The 14,123-nt window shown below is 46.2% G+C and overlaps 1 protein-coding gene across 5 annotated transcripts; it reads left to right on the top strand.

Moving 5' to 3' along the window:
- The first annotated feature begins 20 nt into the window (after nucleotides 1-20).
- Nucleotides 21-12,870, top strand: FAM78A (family with sequence similarity 78 member A). 5 transcript variants are annotated; one of them, XM_058159684.1, is made up of 4 exons: nucleotides 318-367; nucleotides 761-804; nucleotides 2,246-3,000; nucleotides 11,993-12,870. In XM_058159684.1, exons 3-4 carry the CDS (start codon nucleotides 2,663-2,665, stop codon nucleotides 12,519-12,521), a joined length of 867 nt encoding a protein of 288 aa, XP_058015667.1. In that variant the 5' UTR covers nucleotides 318-367; nucleotides 761-804; nucleotides 2,246-2,662; the 3' UTR covers nucleotides 12,522-12,870. The 5 variants fall into 5 exon arrangements, with proteins under 5 accessions (XP_058015669.1, XP_058015666.1, XP_058015668.1 ...); XM_058159686.1 differs by lacking the exon at nucleotides 2,246-3,000 and having other exon boundaries at nucleotides 21-367; XM_058159683.1 differs by lacking the exon at nucleotides 761-804 and having other exon boundaries at nucleotides 230-423.
- The last annotated feature ends 1,253 nt before the right edge of the window (nucleotides 12,871-14,123 follow it).

Here is a 14,123-nt window from a genome sequence, read left to right as displayed (position 1 = left end):
AAGAGGAGCAGAAGACGCACCGGCGCGCGGGTCCTCGCCAGCGCCTCGCTTCCTTGCGCCTGGCTCCCCCGCCGCCGCCGGGGCTGGCCAGACGCTGCAAAGCGGCAGCAGCGGCAGCAGCGGCAAGGCAGGCGAGGCAAAGGCTGGAGCAAGCGAGGAAGAGGAGGCGAGGAAGAGCGCGGCGGCTGCAGCTTCCCAGCTGCGGCGTTGGCCGGCTGGGAAGGACGCGGAGACGCGCAGAGAGACGGAGGGCGAGGAGGAAGCGCCACCGGGGAGGGGGGCGCCCAAGAGGAGCCCCCTGCACGGCTCTATTGGCCGCCGGGGCCGCCTCCCCCTCCCCACACCACTACCCCAGCGCCTCTTTCAGGTGGGGGCCCCTCCGCGGGGGAGGGGGGGGAGAACGTGGCGGCCGGCGATTGTGAGGTGCGTTGCGCGGTCACCAAAGGCGCGATTGATGCGCAAGCGGGTGGCGGCGCTGGGGACACACTACTAGGGCGCCCAAGCAGCCGACGGTGGGGAGCCAGCGCAGGAGCCACAGACCAGGTTTTGGGCGGCGGGGTGGGGGATAAAAAAAAAAAGAGAGAGAAAGAGACAGAAGGGGCGAAACCAAAAATCCAATCAAATCAAATCCAGAACCCGCCAGAGGAGGAGAGAGAAGGGGTCCAAAACACAACGCGAAAAAAACAAACAAAACCCAAAATCCAACAACCCACGAGAGAGAGAAAAGTTGAAATCAAACTTTTTCCGCCTGGCTTTTCAGCACCCCGACTTCGGTTTTGGAGAGGAGAACGCGTGGGAGATTCGGTAGGTAGAGAGGCTGACCGCAAAAGAAAATTTACGCGTGAGCGTGGGAATGCTTTTTTGTGGTGGTGATGGAATTGTGCACTGGTGATTAGGACTTAGTGAAAAGAAAAAAAAAACCCTGGATATTTTAGAATCTCTGGAAACTTTGAAAGAAGATCCTTATTACAATTCTTAAAACTATTCCTGCCCGAAGATGAGTAAAGGCTTCGGAGACCTGGGCAAGGTACCATCCTGGGTCAGCTAAATTCCGAATTAATGGCTCTGAGAGGAACGTTTTGCTTCCATTCTCTTATTTTTGCCCTTCCTACCATTTTGCGGATGTGACTAAAGAAAATCTACAAACGGAAGGAAGGAAGGACAGATGTGTCTATTAACTTAAGAACTCTTTCGGAGGCCTCAAGAATGTCTTGATTGGCCTCGCTTAAGACAGCTTATTTCTAAAACAACCCCAGGACTCTTTAATAGCAAAAGCCACAAATTGTGACCCACCTTGAAAACTAGTGCAGATTGTATTGACAGATTTGGAAAGTCAAAACTGGACTTTGGATCATTAAAACTCCTGTAAGTTTAAGCAGCCTTTATTGATTGTGGCTCAAATTTATTTCTTTCTTTCTTTCTTTCTTTCTTTCTTTCTTTCTTTCTTTCTTTCTTCCTTCCTTCCTTCCTTCCTTCTTTCTCTCTCTCTCTCTCTCTCCCCCTCCTCTTTCATTTTCCTCTCTTTCTATCTCTCGCTCTCTTTCTCTCTCAATCTACTATCTATCATTCATCAATCTTCTGTCTCTCTATCTGTTTTCTCTCTATATCATCTATCATTTATCTTATTATATCTATGGTAACTTATCCATCCATCCATCCATCCATCCATCCATCCATCCATCCATCCATCCATCCATCCATCTAGCTAGCTAGCTATTTTGCCACAACTGTTAAATCAGAAATTAGGTACTACATGCTGACATATATATATATTTCCTAATATTTCCACTTGGAGCTCATCTCTTATTTTCCATTACAGTTTACAAAACAGGGCAAACTTTAATTTAATTTAATTTAATTTTCGTTTAATTCATTTGAGTGCTACTGCTTATTCGTGTCACGTTTTCAGCTTTTATTCTGTTCCTTTTACTCATGGTGAGCAGCCTAGAGCCATCGCTTGTTCTGATGGCCGGCATATAAATTTCATAATAAATAAATCTGCAGGACCAGAAAACTGTGACTATTTACTGAGCTATTTTTGAATGGTGCTTTTTTCTTTTTCACACCTGGGCAAATGTTTTTCAGTAGCTGAAAAAGGCGATTAAATAAGAGACAATGGGTTAAATATATCAACATTTACCAATTTGGGCTTTTGCTTGGGCAATGTTTGAAAAAAAAAAACCACTTTGGCTGTTTTAAAAACAAAATTAATGCTTTTTTTAAAAAAAAATTTGCTTTCCCAAAGGGGAAGTTATGAATGAATCTCCATCAGGAAGCAAAAAGTTGAAGCCATCACTGAGAAACTAGAAACTAGAGATAAAAGATTAAAACCAGAAGAGAAAGAAGAAGAAGAAGAAGAAGAAAAAAACCCAAAGAAATATATCAAAGCAAATATAAGGCCAGTTGATTGTAACTCACCGATCAGGGAATCGAAGCCAGCTGGTAACAGTCTTTCCACACACACACATACAGACACAAATCGAGCAAAAGTGGATTATTGGACTCCCATCGTCTCGCTTTGGAGCAAAAGTCGTGGATTTGACTCTGTGGCACGGAGAAACTTTTGCCCCTAGGGCAAAAAAAAGAAGAAGAAGAATTTTGATTTATTTAGCCTGCCAGAAACTGGTTCAGGTCTTCTAATTGAGAATGCGTCTTCTATCCTATGGATATCAGTTTTGAATTGACCGATGAAGAAGATTGTTGGTGCCTTCTGGCGATCGTGCTGGTACTTTGGGCCATGGGCTGTATCCAAAGCATCAGCTGCAAGGCAAAAGGCTTTCGGGAGAGCATCACCGTCCTAGAGATCAAGACCTCCATTGACCCCGTCCCCACCAACATCGACGAGTCATCCAGCGTGGTGTTGAGATACCGCACCCCGCACTTCCGCGCTTCGGCTCAAGTCTTGTTGCCTCCGGTGCCCAAAAAGGAGACTTGGATTGTAGGCTGGATACAGGCTTGCAGTCACATGGAGTTTTACAACTATTACGGTGACCATGGCATGTAAGTGACTGTCTTTTTTTTCGGGCGGGGTATGTGGAGATGGCGTTTGACAGGGTTGGCTGGATTGCAAGCCCGTTGCAAGCCAGGCTGCCTCTCTGCATTTTTGGCAGGATATAATTTTGGGTTTATTTAAGGAGCAGTGCAGTGTTTCTCAACCTGGCCAACTTTAAGGATTCCTGAGCCAGCATGCTTTGAGATGGGTTGACTTTGACCTCTAGAATTCCCCAGCCAGCATTCTTTAAGGTGCATGAATTTCAACTCCCAAAATTCCCGAACTAGCATGCTTTACAGGAGGTGGACTTCAACTCCCAGAATTCCCTAAGATGCATGGACTTCAACTCCCAGAATTCCCCAGCAGCATGTTTTAAGATGAATAGATTTCAACTCCCAGAATTCCCCAGCCAGCAAGCTTTAAGATGAATGGATTTCAACTTCCAGAATTCCCTAGCCAGCATGTTTTAAGACGAATGGATTTCAACTCCCAGAATTCCCCAGCCAGCATGCTTTACAGTAGGTGGACTTCAACTCCCAGAATTTCCTAGCCGGCATGCTTTAAGATGCATGGACCAACTCCCAGAATTCCCCAGGCTAAATGCTTTAAAAGGCATGGGCTTATCAGAATTCCTCAGCCAACATGCTAGTAATTTTGGGAGTTGAAGTTCACACAGCCTAAAGCATGCTGGCTAGGGAATTATAAAAATCCACCCCTCTTCAAGTTGCCCAGTTGTTGAGAAATACTGGATTGGCGTATTGCGCAACCCCAGAAAATGTAGGTTTAGATTGTGTGTGTGTATGTGTGTGTACGACAGAGTTTTGCACCATCAGCATATTGTCGTGTTAACTTCCTCTTGGTTTAACACAAGAAACCTCTGGAGGACCAACGTGACCAAGAATCTAAGAATCACCCCTGCCAAGCCCGTTAAAACTCACAACTGTACAACAGAGGTCAAGATTCCTTCTCCCATTTCACAGCTGGGCAAATAGAGGATGGGGCAAAATGATTTGAGGGCAATTTGCAAGCTTTATATGATCCCAAAGTCGCCTCTACTGGATAATATGAGGCTGCAAATTTGTAGACGTCCTCCGTTGCTTAGACTTTTAAACCTTGGGCCTTTGTATTGAACAACATCTTTATCTTTTGGTAATTTTAGCGGTCACAATTTATCATTAACTTCCTTAAAAAAAAGCACCAGGTTTTATTTTAAAAAGAGCCGAATTTGAAATTTTTTTCGAGTCCCCAAGTTGGTTTGTAAAAATGCAGTTACTTGATTTGAGTCGGAAAAGTCCTTCTCATTTTCACAACTTAAGTTCCTTATTCTCATTTGGGTTTCTCCATTTTTTTTTTAACTGAATCACTTTCCTCTATTTCATTTATTCTTTGTAGAAAAAAAAAACCAGCCATGATTTGAGGCAGGGAGGCTGTTTCTGGCTCCATCTTCGAAATATTTTTCTTGTCCTTTTTAATTGTCAGGGAAAGAATGGAGCATTTTTAAGGATGAGGTTTTTACGCCCAAACGTTCATGACAGGTAGTCCCCCAACCCCCAATCGACCCCCAAATTTCCAAACCATTTTACGACCTTTCCAGCCACAGTTGTTAAGTGAATTGCTGCAGCTTTTTAAGTGAGTCACATGGTTGTTAAGTGAATCTGGCTTCGCCATTGACTTTTGCTTGTTAGGTCGTAAAAGAGGATCACGGGCGTCTTTGGGACATTGCAACCGTCATAAATATAAACTCTGTAGAGAGTCATAGCTTTGGAAGGGGATGTTGGAGGTCCTCTAGTCCAGAGGTCTCCAACCTTGGCAACTTTAAGACTTGTGGACTTCAAGTCCCAACTTTGCTGGCTGAGGTATTCTGGGACTTGAAGTCCACAAGTCTTAAAGTTGTCAAGATTGGAGACCTCTGCTCTGGTCTAACTTCTATTCAAGATAGGAGACCTTGTACCATTCTGGACAAATGGCTATTCAATGTCTGCTTGTAAAGCTCCGATGATGGAGCACCCACAACTTCTGGAGGCAAGCTGTTCCACTGATTAATTGTGAAATTAATGAGAAGGAAGGACTCCCTGGAGGAGAGCCTAATGCTGAGAAAGATGGAGGGCCAAAGAAGAAGGGGACGGCAGAGAACGAGGTGGCTGGATGGAGTCACCGAAGCAGTCGGCGTGAGCTTCAATGGATTCCGGGGCATGGTAGAGGACAGGAAGGCCTGGAGGAACGTGGTCCATGGGGTCGCGATGGGTCGGACACGACTTTGCGACTAACAACGACAAATAGAATTCTCCTTCCTTCCAGGTTAGAGCTCCCTCCAAGAAGTTTCCATCCGTTACTTCTTGTCCTGCTGTCTAAATGCTTTGGAGACCCAACCCTTCTCATCCCTGTGACAGCCCGTCAATGTCTGGAAGAAGGCTGTTGTGTCACACTTCATCTGAGAATAGAATAGCATAACAGAGTTGGAAGGGACCTTGGAGGCCTTCTAGTCCAACCCCCTGCTTAGGCAGGAAACCCTCCACCACTTCAGACAAATGGTTATCCAACCTCTTCTTAAAAGCTTCCAGTGTTGGAGCATTCACAACTTCTGGAGGCAAGTTGTTCCACTGATTAATTGTTCTCACTGTCAGGAAATTTCTCCTTAGTTCTCGGTTGCTTCTCTCTTGATTCGTTTCCACCCATTGCTTCTTGTCCTGCCTTCAGGGGCTTTCTTCCTACCCTCAAATCTTTCTCTTTGTGAGACTCACTAGACGTATTTAGCTGCCATCATAGCCTCTGAACCTCTTATCATCTTTCTTGCTCTTCTCTGCACTTTTTCTAGCATCCCAGCATCATTTCGTGTACATGGTGACCAGAACTGGATTTGGTCGAGATTGAACTTAGGAGTTTTATGGCACTCAAAGCCAGCTCTGATATCAGGCAAGACTCTAGTCCTTATGGTGCTGAATTAAATCACCCTGGGACGTAGGAAATGCCTTATCATTGCCCTCAAAGCCCTTGTGGGCACCCGTCCAGCCTTATCTAGTCTCTCAGCTCAAGTCTGTCTGAAGCTCAACCATACTTAGCTTACTATGGCATGCTGAGGCATGGCTGGAATGCTTGAACCCCTGACACCTGGCTGGCTGTTAACACAGGAAGTAAAAGAGGAAGCTTGCTCCGAGTAGTCGGGCCTTACCAGCGCAAGAGCAGAAAGGGAAGTTAAAAACAGCAGGCGTTCAAAAGAAACAGCCATCTGCAGAAGAAGATTAGGGCTTTTTTTTTTGCTATTTAAATCTGGCCTTGTTTTTTTTGTTTTAAATGACTCTAGAAAGAGTGCAGAGAAGATCAACCAAGATGATTAGGGGGCTGGAGGATAAAACATATGAAGAATGGTTGCAGGAACTGGGTAGGTCTAGACTAGATTAGGGGAGACGTGATAGCAGTGTTCCAATATCTCAGGGGCTGCCCCAAAGAAGAGGGAGTCAAGCTATTCTCCAAAGCCCCTCAGGGCAGGACAAGAAGCAACGGGTGGAAACTAACCAAGGAGAGAAGCAACCTAGAACTAAGGAGGAATTTCCTGACAGTGAGGACAATTAATCAGTGGAACGGCTTGCCTCCAGAAATTATGGGAGCTCCAACATTGGAGGTCTTCAAAAGGAGATTGGACAGCCATTTTAGAATAGAATAGAATAGAATAGAATAGAATAGAATAGAATAGAATAGAATAGAATAGAATAGAATAGAATAGAATAGAATAGGAATAGAATAGAATTCTTTATTGGCCAAGTGTGATTGGACACACAAGGAATTTGTCTTTGGTGCATAGGCTCTCAGTGCACATAAAAGAAAAGATACATTAGTCAAGAATCATAGAATAGAATAGAATAGAATAGATAATGTGGAATGGAATAGACTAGACTAGAATAGACTAGACTAGACTAGAATAGAATAGAATTCTTTATTGGCCAAGTGGGATCGGACACACAAGGAATTTGTCTTGGTGCGTATGCTCTCAGTGTACATAAAAGAAAAGATACCTTCATCAAGAATGATAAGGTACAACACTTAATGATAGTCATAGGGAAACAGTCAATATAAATCGTGAGTAGACCAGCAACAAGGTTAAGTCATAAAGTCATAAGTGGGAGGAGATTGGTGATGGGAACGATGGGAAGATTAATAGTAGTGCAGATTTAGTGAATAGTTTGACAGTGTTGAGGGAATTATTTGTTTAGCAGAGTGATGGCGTTCGGGAAGAAACTGTCCTTGTGTCTAGTTGTTCTGGTCTGCAGTGCTCTTTAGCATCGTTTTGAGGGTAGGAGTTGAAACAGTTTATGTCCAGGATGTGAGGGGTCTGTAAATATTTCCACAGCCCTCTTTTTGACTGGTGCAGTCTACAGGTCCTCCATGGAAGGCAGGTTGGTAGCCATGGTTTGTCCGGAATGAAATGGGGTCTCCTGCTTGAGCAGGGAGTTAGATTAGAAGGCCTCCAACATCCATCGAAAAAAGTTGATGTATGAACAATTTTCACCTGCACGATCATTGCAGCATCCACACAGTCACTAGTCAAAATTCAGTGACTTGGCAACTGACTCACATTTACGATGGTCCCGGCGACTCCCGGGTCACCTTTTGCGACTGTGGGGAAACCACAGATCCACTTAACAACCATGTGACTAACTCAACAACTGCGGTGATTCACTTAACAACTGTGGCACCCAAGGTCGCAAAATGGGGCAAAGCTCATTTCACCAGTGTCTTGCTTAGCCACATAAATTTTGGGCTCAACAGTGGTCATAAGTCAAGGACGATGTATACTAACAAAGACAGAACATAAATTCCTGATGGAGATCGGATGGAGATAAGGGAAAGGGACAGGTTCCCCTCGCACATATGTGCTAGTTATTCCCAACTCTAGGGGGCATTTCAAAGCCAAAGAGCCAGCGCTGTCCAAAGACGTCTCCGTGGTCATGTGGCCAGCATGACTCAATGCCAAAGGCGCATGGAACACTGTTCCCTTCCCATCAAAGGTGGTCCCTATTTTTCTACTTGCATTTTCTTTTACGTGCTTTCGAACTGCTAGGTTGGCAGAAGCTGGGACAAGGAACGGGAGCTCACCCCGTTACGCGGCGCTAGGGATTCGAACCGCTGAACTGCCGAGCTTTTAATTGACAAACTCAGCGTCTTAGCCTCTGAGCCACTGAGTCCCAGTTCCAGATGGAAATAGCCTTTGGAATTACGCTTGCCCATCGGTTGGGACCTGCGGAAGGGTCCCTGTGTTGCCTAGGAGTTCCTGTTTGGAGTCGCACGCACTGGGGGAAATACCAGAATAATCAGCCGAAAGGGCCACGCCATCCTTCCTGGTCCCTCGGTCTCAGCCCCGGCAAGGCCAAAGGTCTCCGAAAGGTCACTCGGCATCCCAAACGTGGCTTGGTTGGGAGCTGAAAGACACCCATTTCCTGACGAACGTCAACGAGACTTCCTTAAATTTGCAGAAACAGATGAGTTTGGAAGATAGTAGACGGGTGAAGGGGCTTTTATTTCTGCAGATGTGCATGCCGGGCACAAGGGAAGTCGACTCGCAAACGGCAGGCAGGGTCTGCGAGGGCTTACGAAAGACGGTGGGGTGGACCCAGCTGTCTGGGGGTTGTTGTTGGTGTTTTTTTTTATGCTGCAGCCTTGAGCGAAATAAACCAGGGTGCTCCTTGTCGGAGGCAGTGAACGTTCGCTCGATTTCCAGGCGGCAAACCAACCGAGTCTTCTCTGCAGGTTCAAGGAAGTCACCTTGCAGGGAGAAGAATTCACATGGCGGGCAGGCTGGCTGGCTAGGAGGACGGCTGGTTAGCCGATGGCCACCCCTTTCTGACCTAAGAGGTCGGACGGAAAGGCATTGGCTTTCCTGAGCCGCACACTTCAGCGGCGCCGAGTAGTTACTTATTTATTTGGCATTTCTTTTATTTATTTAGCAGGTTGCTTGCGGCGGGTCACGAAAGCTTCTGCCTTTCAAATAACACCTGGCCAATTTTTTGTTTACATCTCTCTGTTTTTCACACACACACACACAGAGAGAGAAATACAAGCAGACATAAACATAAAACAATATCTATCTCTATCCATCCATCCATCCACCCATCCATGTCATCTGTCTGTCTATCCATTTATCCATCCACTTTCTCTCCCTCTCTCTTTCTCTCTATCTCAGCTATCTACAAACCTATCCTGTCTTTCTATCCCTCTATCTATCTCCCCATTCTCTCTCTCTCTCTCTTCCATCTATCCATCCATCTCCTATCTATACCTCCCTCCGTGTCATCTCTCTCTCTCCCCACTCCCCTCTTTCTCCAAAGCACAAGCAACCTAGAACTAAGGAGAAATTTCCTGACAGTTAGAACAATTCATCAGTGGAACAACTTGCCTCCAGAAGTTGTGAATTCTGCAACACTGGAAGTTTTTAACAGGGGATTGGGCAACTATTTGTCTGAAGTGGTGCAGGATTTCCTGCCTGAGCAGGGGGCTGGACTAGAAGACCTCCAAGGTCCCTTCCAACTATTCTATTCTATTCTATTCTATTCTATTCTATTCTATTCTATTCTATTCTATTCTATTCTATTCTATTCTATTCTATTTTACTGTACTCTGCTCTAATTCTAATTCTAATTCTAATACTCTACTCTACCCACTTGTATTTATTTTTTTGTAACCTTCAGCTGGGCAAAGCGATCCATCCCAGCACAGCAATTTTCAAAGCACTAAACTTAAGGAATGAGCCCAAAACTTCGGACCATGACTCCTGTGGGATTGAAATTTGGCCGGTCCCCTGATTGTCCTTTTCAATGCTCCCTGCCAGCATCCTACAAGGAAAATCAATGGGGAAGCCGGTGGGAAGTCAAAAATTGCTTTTTAATGGCCCAGCCATAATCATTCTGTTTAGATAAGGAAATATCTCTGAAATAATGACTCCACAAGTTATGGATTCTCTATTATGTGTGTGTGTATGTGTTATATAATATGTAGTCGGTATACACTATGTACATAGGGTTTGTTTTTAACTCTTCTAAAAAAATAACAAATTGTGGTCTGGTATTCTCATTGCATCACCCCAAGCTGATCGATTATACGCCATCAAGTTCTGGTTTTCCTTCCTAGCGACTGCATGGATAGATTTTTCTACGATCCATGATCCCTAACCTGCTCTTTCCAATTTCATGCTTTGGTTAAACAATGCTTATTCAATAAAGCTCGGCTGGTTGGGTCCGATTGACGAGCCAGCGAAGCTGCAGTAAACCACGATTTTTCAAAAAATCGGGGCGGGGTTGGCCTCGCAAAGCAGGTTACATAAACAAGCAAACAAACAAATGCTGAACTGAAACAGATAAAACCAACGGACCGGTTGGCGTTTTGCAGAAAACTGGGCGACATTTTTGCCCCGCTAGGAATCTTAAAAAAAAAGAGATTTCCACAGATCGCAGGCAAGAACTGAAATAGGAAGAGAACTTCAGTTTTGAAATTAATTTGGATCGAGAGATGCAAAAAAAATAGGGAAGTTTCTGAAATTTGCAAAGGCCTCTCTTGAGGTCCCCCCCACTTTTCTTTTTTCTCCTGCTAGCAAACTACGAGGGCAGTTGCAAAGTTCCCAGTTGTGGTTGTGAGCTGAGGATGATCTGTAAACATAGAACAATCTCAACGTTGTGGCTGTGTTGGAACAAGCTAAGCTCTTCGGTTGCATTTGGGAGCTAATCAAGAAGAGAAAAGCCAGCTAGAACTAAGGAGAACGTTCTTGAATGACTGATCAGTGGAAGGACTTGTGGGTGCTCAATCACTGGAGGTTTTAAAGAAGAGATTGGACAACCATTTGTCTGGAATGGGATAGGGTTTCCTGCTTGAGCAGGGGGTTGGACTAGAAGACCTCCAAGGTCCCTTCCAACTCTGTTCTTCCGTTATTCCGAGTCTTCCCATTTATTATTTTTTTCAGTCGAAATTGAAAACTGGATAGAAAACTCAAGTGTCACTTGCAACCACGGGCACATATGTGGTAAAGGTTTTGTAAACCATTGTCCTTTAAAATAAACGAAAGTCGGGTGTTTAGTCATCTGGGAAGCTATTTTGAGGTTGTGATGACGAACGAACGGAGAACCGTTTCTTTGCAAGACGCATCGCTTGGCTTTCAGCCACCCCTTTGGACGGCTGTCAAAGAAGATTAGGGCGGCTGAGTCTCTCAGTCACTGCAGGCTATGGTTTGTTTGACTCTAGTTTGCTGAATAAACCACCATTGGTGGTTTTGCTGCATCCATTCAAGGCACAACTGAATCGACTATATGCTTAGGACAGAGTCTGATATTAGCCGATGAGTGTTAAGTCAAGATCGGCGTTTCTCATCTAAGACACGTGGACTTCAACTCCCAGAATTCTCCGCTGATGGCTGGAGGATTCTGGGAGTTGAAGTCCCTGTGTCTTAAAGTCACCAAGGTTGGCAAACATTGAGATCAAGATGGCCCTTATCACATGCTCAAAGACAGCATGTCTTTCAAAACAAATTTCCACTGCGAAGCAAGACAGTTAAACAAGTCGTACTCCCCCATTTTAGGGGCCTCTCTTGCCACGGTTGTTACGTGAATCGTTTCAGTTATTAAGTCAGCAACACGGTCGCTAAATGAATCTGTCTTGTCAGAAGGTCACCAAAGGGGATCACACACTTACGCAACCGTCACAGACATGAGTCAGTTGCCAAGCATTTGAATTTTGATCCCGTGATTGCAACAGTCGTAAGTGTCATAGGTCACTTTTTGCAGTGCTGTTATAACTTTGGTCACTAAATGAGTAATTGTAAGGTTGTATTTGTGCGGGGACGATAACTGATTTGTGCTTTGCCGGACAATCCCAGGAACGATTGCGATTTGTTGGGTCCCAATTGAGTTGTCGTCTTCCGTCATCTCCACGTTCATCTTCTATGGAAGTCTATGAATGCTTCTTGATTCTAAATTCTAAAACCATCTTCAACTTGGTCCTTCTCTTTTCCTTTCCGCCCAGGTCAAGTTGGGAACTTCCCGATCTCCTCGAGGGCAAGATCCAAGCCATCAGCGACTCAGACGGCGTCAACTACCCCTGGTACGGGAACACCACCGAGACCTGCACCATCGTAGGCCCCACCAAGAAAGAAGCCAAGTTCACCGTCAGCATGAATGACAATTTCTACCCCAGCGTCACCTGGGCGGTCCCGGTGAGCGACAGCAACGTGCCCAAGCTGAGTTGCATCCACCGGGATCAGAGCTTCACCACGTGGCTGGTGGCCACCAACACCACCACCAACGAGATGGTCATCCTGCAGACGATCAAGTGGCGGATGAAGCTGGGCATCGATGTGGAGCCCAGCCATCCTCTCGGGCGCCGGGCTAAGTTGAGGGAACCCTCCGCTCAGGAGCAGCCCCAAATCCTCAGCAAGAATGAGCCAATACCACCCAGTGCCCTAGTCAAACCCAACGCCAACGATGCCCAGGTCCTCATGTGGAGGCCCAAGGACGGGCGCCCCCTAGTGGTGATACCCCCAAAGCATCGGTAATCGGAACCCCCCTGCGGCAAGGGGGACGGAGAGGGGTACAAAAAAAAAAATACTTCGTATTTAAGAGAGAGAGAGACAAAATCAGCAAAAACAGAGGTGCACTTTTAAACTCATTTATCAGAAAAACAAAAACAAAACGCAGCCATTCTGCCTTGTCCCATCAGGATGGATCTCACTGTGCTCGCCAAGGTCAACTTTAAGGACTGCCTTCCAAGATTTCTAGCCTGGGTGTGTGTGTGTGTGTGAGGGGAGGGAGGGGGGGCGGGTTTGTCTGATTCCCGACGCCCCGCTCTTACTTCCAGGTTTTTAAAAATTCACTTTTTCCTCCCTTTGGTGGTTATCTGATGTTCTGTCGGGTGGACTTAAGACGGGCCGCTTCTACAGAAAGGAAGAAAGAAAGAAAAAAGTGGGTTTTATGTGGAGGACGGGGAGAAAAGTGGGGTGGGTGGGAGGCATCGGTTGGGATGGAGGAAGGAAGGAAGGGAAAGGAGGGAAGGGAAAGGATGGAAGGAAGGAAGGGTGGGAGGGAGGGAGGAGAAAAAGAAAGGGGAAAAAAAGGAGTGAGGAAGGAGAGAAAGGGAGGAAGGAAGGAAGAGAAAGAGACGAGGAAGGAAGGGAAGGAGGGAGGGAAGGAAGGAAGGGAGAGAGAGACATGGAAGGAAGGAAGGAAGGAAGGGAGGGAGAGAGGGAGGGGTGAATGAACGTGGTAGAGTTCATGGTGCACAAATGCAGAATGTGGATTTCCGTGGACCAGGGCGTGGATGATGGGTTGAAAGCAGTGCCTGTTTTCCATTTTTGGTTTTTTCCCTTCCTAAAAGCCAAGTTGTGCGGCCTTACATCGACGTTTGCTTTGCGTTGCCAAACATTTGCCTTAATCTGCATTTGGGGTCTCCATGAGCCTGGCAGGGAGAAGCGGGGTGGGGGTGGGGCGGGGGTGGGGGAGGGGAAAAAAAACCCAGCAAGGAATTGTGTTCTCTTTTTCTTTTTAATGTGCGTGGCAGAAGCTTTACTGTAAGGGAGGATAGGAATTATCTAAAAAGACACCCCTTCCCCCCCCCAAAAAAAGTTTGTTTTTTGTTTTCTGTCGTGGGGTTGAACACAGGCTGAAATGACACTGGTTGAGCTCATTTCATCCTAAACTGCATCATTTGAAATTCTACCTGTGTGTTCTGTCCCCCTTCGTCTCCATCCGAGCGATGGCTTAATTAGCCGGCAACTATCAGCTCTGGCAGCAAAATAGCGAGCGTATGCCAAGTGCCTCTGTTATCTCCCTCGACGCCGATGAGTCACCCAGGAACAAACTTCAGCTCTTAGTTAAGCAGTTGATTTGCTTGCCACGAAGGGGTATAGCAGCCCTCGCTGCTTTTATATCCTGTGGGGTGTGGCTCCGTGACTCAGCACTTCCTCGGCCTGCCCCACCCCTGCTTCTGTTGTTCCCGCCTCTCCTGCCTACGAAACCTAGGGTCCAGCCAGGCCTGATTGCCATCAGCTGGGTCTGGAGGCGTGGCCTGTGGCAGGGGGAAGAGTCAGGGGACGGAGGCCTCGTTATCTCTTCCACCTGGCCTGTTTCTGGCTCCTGGAGCTGAGCCAGGGAAGCCGGTG

This window comes from Ahaetulla prasina, chromosome 16, assembly GCF_028640845.1.
Source record: "Ahaetulla prasina isolate Xishuangbanna chromosome 16, ASM2864084v1, whole genome shotgun sequence".
In the NCBI taxonomy this organism is placed as follows: Eukaryota; Metazoa; Chordata; class Lepidosauria; order Squamata; family Colubridae; genus Ahaetulla; species Ahaetulla prasina.
The sequence above is the reverse complement of the archived record's forward strand: the minus strand, read 5'-3'. Positions and strand labels throughout refer to the sequence as shown.

What these genes read in the sequence shown, in the direction of transcription:
- FAM78A (XM_058159683.1), top strand. Translation starts at nt 2,663, where the DNA reads ATGGATATCAGTTTTGAATTGACCGATGAAGAAGATTGTTGGTGCCTT. An exon ending in TATTACGGTGACCATGGCAT is followed by an intron (nt 3,001 to 11,992) that starts GTAAGTGACTGT and finishes CTTTCCGCCCAG; the next exon opens with GTCAAGTTGGGAACTTCCCG.